Source organism: Micropterus dolomieu, linkage group LG10, assembly GCF_021292245.1.
Source record: "Micropterus dolomieu isolate WLL.071019.BEF.003 ecotype Adirondacks linkage group LG10, ASM2129224v1, whole genome shotgun sequence".
Taxonomy (NCBI): Eukaryota; Metazoa; Chordata; class Actinopteri; order Centrarchiformes; family Centrarchidae; genus Micropterus; species Micropterus dolomieu.
This window is the reverse complement of record NC_060159.1, coordinates 18,897,063-18,905,403: the sequence shown is the minus strand read 5'-3', so window position 1 is coordinate 18,905,403 and position 8,341 is coordinate 18,897,063. Positions and strand designations below refer to the sequence as shown.

Here is an 8,341-nt window from a genome sequence, read left to right as displayed (position 1 = left end):
TGAGTTTTTGTTGTTTTTTTTCCTCATTTTATTACAAAATAAATGAACTGCTTACATTAACTAGACAGGGCAGTGTGATTGAACATCAACGAAAAGAAATAGTTTACTATAGATTAAGGCTTATGATGAGATAAATAGAGAAAACTGTTTCCCAACAGCAAACCTTAAAAAAAAAATCAAAAAAGATGAAGCTGCATTTTGTGTTATATATTACATTTTTATATGGGCTACCAGTTTTCAACAAATAGGACGGATGTGATTAGTTTGTCTTTGTAGGACTCCCTTTTACATTAAATGGGACATTCCTTTTTTTCAGCCTCTGATTGCATTCCTCAAGTCTTTCTGCGAGTAAAACGAAAAGCCACATTACCAGAGATATAAACACGTTGCAATAAAAATGCAATCAAAGCACTACTAAAGTTTGAGAAACTATGAAACAAAGCAATTTGCAATGTTCCATTTCTAGCCATTAAAACTAGGTTTATGGGAGAGGTAGAATTTCTGATAGACATTGAACATATTGATAGAAAGTTTGGCACTCACACTAAGGTGGCTTTTGCTGTAACCCCTCCAGAGGCATGCGAAAAGAAGCAAAGTAACTGAGCCAATGACTTAGAAACACAGATTTTGTGTTGAATTATGCAGAATCACTCTCTCAGAGGAAAGTAAGAATAATATGTTGTGCATATTTGTCTAGATAATGGATAAATACAGATCAAGAATGTACTACAAAACTTCAGCTCTTTTTTTGTTAAAATCAAAAGGTTCCAGCCGCAGTGAGGCTCTAGACAATTTTAGGATTGTTGTTCAGCCTATGATTCAGGTCAAAACCACCGACCTCCCGGAGATCTGGATGTCATCAAAAGGAAATAGAGCCAGAATCTGAAAGAAAAGGATACAAAAAAGGTCACAGTTCACTGATTCCTTTACTAATGGGCAATTGCTCTCCTCGTCAGATGGTAGAAAAAGTGAAATGACACATTTAAGCATTACTGGTGAAGTCATAAAAGTTAATGCTGTTCCAAGAGTGGAAACTTAAAGGAAAATGCTGGTGTTATTTAATATTTTTGTTGTTGTCGTCAACAAATCCCATGAAAAGACTACAAATCAACAATGTGTCTATCATTCACACTTTGACTTCTCTACACTGTCACTAAGCCACTTTCTTTCTAAAAACATGTGAAAGTAAATAGTTACATTTTCTAAAAAGGTTCAGTAATTTCCTGAAACAGCTAGTCACTGTAGATTTTAGCAAATGTTTCTCAAACAGGGGTAAATTGGGTATTTGTTGGGGACTACTTTCAGCTGCGGATTAATACACACGAGTATTTATGACGGCAGAATGGTGTAAGTAGAATTGACTGTTGGATAAAAAAAAAAAAAAACTTTGCCCATGTAAATATAAAATATGTATAGTGACCCATCCTAACAGCAGTGTTTCCCCTATATGTATTCAGCAGCGGTGCACCGCCGCTCCTGAATCACGACCGCGGCTACTAAAATTTCCCACGATCATTAAACTATGCGCTACAAATGTTTTTACATGCACACTGCGAGCACGACAACACTCAATGCTTGGCTCACTTCTTCTCCTCGTTCTATGCAGAACATCTACGTGACAGATGAGAGCAGCGTAACTCCCGTAAGGAATCAGGAGGTGCGTAGCGAGTGTTTGATTGTCCGAGCGGCAGAAAGTAGCGGTGACCGCGAGCGCAGGAAAATATTCTGGCAATAAATTTACTGTGTCGGTTACAGCGTGTCAGCTTCTGAAGAACAAGTTAAGTTTGTCTGTTGTTTTCCCACCTGCTGGAAAAGTGAAGCCTGTTAGCGCTAGCTAACTTTTCCCCTCCCTTTCAGACTGCGCAGCTGGGCAGGAAAGCTTCTACAGCTCTGTCCTGTACAGAGGACGGAGGTGACTGGAGGAGCTGAGGTTAGTAAAGCTAATTAGTGATGCAAACTAGTCCTTTTAAGCCAATGAGGAGACGTTTCTCTTTGGATTTTAATGTGCAAATAAAATGCAGCTCAGGAGACCGTTTCTCATACTGCCTATTTTTTTATATAAATGTCTATACAGATAAATGTCAAAGGCTGTAAAATGAAGACACAAAAGGCAAACATGGACAGTCCTATCTATAATGATTCTGAGGTCACATTAACAGGGTTTTCCTGCCGTTGTGGAGAGCATCATAACCAAATTACTTTTCACAAATCTAATGGTTGTAGTTCCTCCAGTAGACTGATCTTTGGGTGTTGGTTATTATCTGCTCTAGCTTTTCCAACTATTTGTTGAAAATAAAGGCCCAGTATGATGTGAAATTACATATTTGTCATTGGAAAACGTAAAACTTTCTTGGGGGAGGACCACCAAACACCCCACCTAGACCACCACCAAAACCTTAATCTAAAGCTCACATTAAACTATGGGAAAACACTGAACTTTTAAGCTATTCTAATGTGCATCACATGCTCATGGACACAAGAGCAATGTTGCTGAGACATGTTGTGTTGGGGTTTTATATCGAGACAAAAATTTTGCTTCACCTCCACTGCTACAACTCCATCCTAGGGGAAACACTGAACAGTGTCCATAAATCTACCGGCAACTGTAAATCACAGTTCCTTACATCATCATTTCCGTCAGCCAGATCTAGTGCCGTTTCGTCCTCCATGTTTCGCAGCATTGTGTCAGCGCCAGACTGGCAGAGGAGGTTGGCGATGGCGGCGTCCTGTCTCCCCACCGCGAGGTGCAGGGGAGTGCAGCCGTTAAACATGGCAGCGTCCATATTGGCTCCCCTGCTGAGCAGCAGCTTCACTGATGTGACGTCATGCAGCTCAACAGCAAGATGAAGAGCTGTTTTGCCACTGGTTCCTTCCTGTGAGGGGTGTAGATAGAAAATAGTAATGAGAAATTCCAGAGCTACACAAACAGGACATCATCATCAGACAGGTACACTGAATTTTAATAATTTTGATAGTATGATATTTTTCTTCTTCTTTTAATTTTGCTTTCTGCAAGATTACAAGAAAAGGATGCATTAAGTCACATAATAATAATAGTGATGAAGATAAACCGGATGTGAGGCAGAGTGATATGTTTGGCCTGTGATGTAAACTGAGAGGAATGTCAGGGGGTAGTTTTGGGACTGACTGCCATGTTCCCTTACATCATAAGAAAGTTAAGAGTGGCTGGCCAGCCCAGCCTAATCATATCTCAAATCTAATTATGTCTCCACGAATCCTGCAGGAGGCCCTGGGCCCAGCTCATATCACTATCAGCGTTGCACAGGTGCAGCAGATTTATAGACACAACGTAAGACCAGGCACAGTTTGAAAGGGAAACGTGCTTATAAATACTGGCACATTACTGGATCAAATGAAGCAGAGTGCAGGGCAACCCTAACTCAGATGTTAATTTTTCTTGATTACACACACACGCAAACTGCAGTTTTTATCACCCTCTCCTTCACTCTTTTTCTTCAGTACTTATGTGGAGAGAGATAGTATTTTATGTTGTGTAGCTTAAATCTTATGAGTGGCAGGTCAGAGTTGGGGTCAGCTGGCTGCAGGTAGAGGTTTGAGGACATCAAGGACAATTTAAAGTTCATTTAAAGGTAAATTACATAAAGCTTCGGCATTGTGTTCTGCGGGATGAAGGATTTGGTTTGGATTCACCCTTTAAAGTAGAGCCTTGTTATTAAAAACTGTATTAATCCATATGATGCGATAAAGTAAGGAGTCATTTCACAGACTAACCTGGACATTCAGGTCTGCTCCCTTTTTCACCAGGAGTTTCATAATCTGATGTTGCCTGTTCAGTGCAGCCAAGTGAAGACAGGCAAGACCTGCAAGTACACACCTTGTTTGAAATGTGGAAAATGGGGTGCATTTGAGGTCAAAGGTGATTGAAAATTGCATTTTTTTTAAAAATGTGTTTTTCTGAATGATAAGCTATAACCACAGACAAATTATCACACAGATGATGCACACATTAACATGTGCCTAAATAACAACAATAAATCATTGGCCAATGATGCCCTGCAGCAGTTTGTCCTTTTCCTCACCTCTCCAGTTCTGGGTCTCGAGGACCGGCGCCAGCTTGCTAGGAGAAACCTCTCTGGTCATCTCAGTGGCGCACTCTGTCTGCCCATGCTGGCACGCCACGTGGAGCGCTGTGTTCCCATCCTGGTCCTGCAGCTCCAGGCTGGCCCCTTTCTCCACCAGGCCCTTCACCACCTCTGTCAGGTTCAGGTAGGTGGCCAGGTGCAAAGGGCTCTAAGGATCGCCAAAGAAAACAGATGCAAAATGCAATCAAAACTGCATGTGTCTGGTTAAATTAAATACCATTTATTCATCATAACCAATGCACACAGGAACCTTTTTCATATAATAATCGAATAATAGATTAATTAATTTGCAACAATTTAAAAAAGTGAAGCAAAAAAACCCCAAACATTTACTAGTTCTAGCTCCTTAAATGTGATGATTTGCTGTTTTCTTCTGATTTTTAACTTTTTAAATTCAATATCTTTTTACTCTCTACATTATTTGTGTGTTTTTTATTTTGTGTGCATTTTGTAGCCATTGACCTTCCCCCCCGCCAGTTTTGTTTCATGCATTTCCCAGAATACAGAAAACAGCCCCCAGAGAACAGGCCTGTACCTGTTACATGCAGCTGTTGGTTATATACTGTACATATGAATAAAGAGACAAATTATTCCTCCTGAGAAAGTGAGAGTTGCACCTTCTATACAAAACAAGTTTTGTGGTTGCATTCTGGTCTTTTGAGGCTACTGTGGGTATAGAATTTGATACCGCAGCCTGTTATCTATGATGGCGTTAATTTTGAACATCATTTATAATCAGAAATCTGCAGTAAGACTGAATTGCATCTGTGAAACACAATAAAACCACAAAATGCATCATCATTGGCTTTTCTTTTTTTTGTCTTTTTTTTTTTTTTTAAATCAGTGTGGAAATGTCTGAGGGGGGATTTTCTTTTAAAAAGAGGTCTTCTTGGTAATGTCTACAAATATGAGCTCTGAGAATGACTACTGAGAGGAAATTAGGCAACCAATATGGACTCAGGTCGAACTGAGTCACGGCGTGAAGTGCTGAGTCTTAACTTCAGATGTTTCCGTTTGAATGTTCTGTCACTTTGCTCTGTGTTCAGTTTCTGCACTAGCATGGCTCTGGTCTGACATCTTGAAGGACAGGAAAAATTTCTCCACCCACAGCCACACAAGGATACACTCCACAGCTCCCTGTGGTTCTATTTCTACAGGAGGTAGAGGAGGGGAGTTTCCATTCAAAGTCCCTTATGCGCTAAGATTGGAACCACCCACAGTGACGTCCCCGAGAGAGGACGGACTGCAAATAAAGAGGAACAACAATTCTCTGGAAGCAGAGATATAAATAATGTCACTGTTTCCACAATCAAGATACTGATTAAAGGGGAAGTCACTTTGGATTGAAAAATTCCAGCAGAAGCTGCAGTTTGCTTGTGTAGTGGAAAGAGTAAAGTTGCACTTACCTGGTATAAATTGTTTTGGATGTCCAGGACCTCTTTTGGGAATAGCTGTATCAACTGTTGAGCGATGAATTGATCTTCATGGATGATTGCTAAGTGCAGGATTCTACAGAAGCGGCAAAGGAAAATAAACATTTATCCATTATGCTTGCAAAAACTTGCAGTATCGCACATTGAGCAATCGAGAACTACAGTTAAGTGTAAAGAAAAAAAGACTGCATTTCACAATTTTCCTTAGTATTCATCTGAATGGCAAGATTTAGTGGTTGGAGTATTGAGCAATACAACAGTTTTTAAAAAAAGATAGTAGATAGTATTGTAAGCTGTTAAAGTACTTGGGCATGCTAGAACCACCTTACAGAATTTGCAACCTTGTAAAAATTAGTTTAAATACTTAAAGCAAATGACAAAACAAAACACACTAACCTTAAGTGCAAACAAATGTGTGCAAAAAGCAGGAAATGGAACTTGTGCTTAATTTAGACTAACCTAGAACAACCCAAAGAAGCCCTCGCCTGTGTGTGTAATACACACACACACACACACACACACACACACACACATAGTTTTACCGGATTCAAACCAAAGTTAAGCTTCAAATTTCTCAAATGTCTGGATATATATTGATGGCTGAAACTGATGTCCAGTAACAAAACAGCACAAGGAAGTTATTTTAGTGAAGCAAATAGAACACTGTGAAATGTATGTCACTGCAGTTATTGTGCTGTCACAAAAAGGTCACCAGTGAGCTTTTCTTATGTCACAATAAAGGTCATTTGTAATAAATAAATGTCAACTATTCAGAGACAGACAGTGTGGGATCAAACGTTCCCACAAAATCTCACTGCACAGACAGACATTTCATTAAGCCCCCTGGCTTTGAGCTAGTCAATGACAAATGCAGATTTCTCCAGTTAAACATACTATATGACCTAAATAAGCAACAAAGCCATCAGTGAGAAAATTGGCTATTTCTATATAGTCAATTCCGGTCAGATCAAGTGTGAAATCAGAACAAATGAGATGCTATGTTTACATTTTCCCCATGGACATATAATTTCCCAGGCAAAGTTTAACTGTGAGTGGTACGCCAGTTAGAAAGAAAGCAGGACAAAAAATGTAATACAAAACAAACAAACCAAACAAACATTAAATGCAACTACAGAATTCCCTTATCAATATGAATAATAAATGACTAATAGTTTATAGTACAATGGATGGCCTTTTAACTGGTTGATCAATAAAAACATGTTTTTTAATTTTATCCGCAACTACATTCACTCTCAATTATCAGATCGAGTCATTTTTCAAGCTAAAATCCCAAACATTAGTGATGTTTTATAGACAGAACAGTTAAATCCAGAAAATGATTAATCCTTAGTTTCAGTCCTAAATATAGCCAGTGTGCAACTTAATATTTAGGCTACAGGAGCTTTTTTTCCAAATTTTACAATGCAACAACAATAAACTGGAAAAAGCTGAAACTGAAAGAAAGCCACAGTTTAATTTGAAATATCTGCGATAAATGGAAATAAATCAATCAATAAATTATCCCAACATTGGTATAAGTGTACTGACAAAGTGTCTCACAAGAAATATGTTTGTTTTTCCACCAATAATGTCATCAGTGACTGAAATAAATGTGTGCAGATTAATGGATATGCCCTACCAGTCAACACTGTGAGCAAACATCTTAGTGTGAAAGGGACTTCCTGGTTTGAGTAAGACTTGAATGAATAAGAACTTTAAAAATCCCACAGGGGGAAAAAATGGTGTTTGCATGATTCTCCGTCAGTCTAAGCAGCTCAGTGTGGCATGTTTCAGGTGTTTTTCAGCCCTCTCCCAGGTATCTATAGTTAGGGTGTGAGAATGAAACCATGTGGCCCCAACAATCGGCAAGCGGAAATGAAAAGAGGTCAGAGACACAACAACACTTCTACAGTCGCCGAATTACAGTAGTGGCTGAGTACAGAAGTCATCAGCAGGCCTGCTTTAACATCAAAACAGATTGATGACAGCAACACAAAAATGTGTGGGTAATACAAGAAGATCTACAGGAGCTGATAGGACTGTGTGTGGAGGTTGAGGTGTTTGGATTGTGCGCAAAAAGCAGCAGTTTCATTGAGTCAAACAGAGAACTGAACAGCAGCAAAACAGCCACTGTGACAGGTAACCAACTGACTTTTCTAGCCGTCTACTCCAGTATGGATGGGAAAACAGAAGGAGAATGACAACAGTTAGTGAAAAGTTGGATCCACCAATAAAAACATGAGCACACGCTGTCCTATCCTGATCAACAAGTTTCTTGGATCAAAAGCCATCCACACTGCTGCCTCACAGCATGTGCTTTGTCTGTGCAGCATGGGGAAGTCCAGGCCTATCTGTTTCACTTCTGTTTTCTCACTGAGACGCCTCACAGAGTCCGTCCACATTCACGACAAAGACAGGACAAAGTTCATTAAAAAAAACTGTAGCATCACACAGCTATGAAATCCCCTTCAAAACCGGTATCACAGGAACTGTGCCTATATGTGTGTTTTAAATTAATCATCTCTAATGGAACAAAAAGCTGCCTGCACATCCAGTAGAGCTGAAACAATATGTCAATTGATCTAAATGCTAGTTTGATGATTGTTAAATCATAAAAGGGAAATTTTTCTGAATAAAAAAAAAAGCCAAATGTTCTTTTTCCAGCTGTTCAAATTTTTCAAACTCTGTTTTTATCATTTTAAACAAAATATCTGAAGTTTGTTGGTCAGACAAAAAAAAAGACATATGAAGCTGTCCCCTTGGACTTGGGATCAGCACCCCCCC

General features: G+C 39.3%; 1 protein-coding gene across 1 annotated transcript in view; it reads right to left on the bottom strand.

Moving 5' to 3' along the window:
• Positions 1 to 8,341, bottom strand: part of nfkbie (nuclear factor of kappa light polypeptide gene enhancer in B-cells inhibitor, epsilon) — a 9,642-nt gene continuing 1,301 nt past the window's right edge. Inside the window, exons 2-6 of the mRNA XM_046061191.1 lie at positions 5,531 to 5,633; positions 4,062 to 4,272; positions 3,754 to 3,842; positions 2,625 to 2,873; positions 1 to 882 (exon numbers count right to left, since the gene is read on the bottom strand). Of these exons, the coding sequence (XP_045917147.1) occupies positions 820 to 882; positions 2,625 to 2,873; positions 3,754 to 3,842; positions 4,062 to 4,272; positions 5,531 to 5,633 (715 nt within the window). The 3' untranslated portion in view covers positions 1 to 819. The remainder of the gene's footprint in view (positions 883 to 2,624; positions 2,874 to 3,753; positions 3,843 to 4,061; positions 4,273 to 5,530; positions 5,634 to 8,341) is intronic.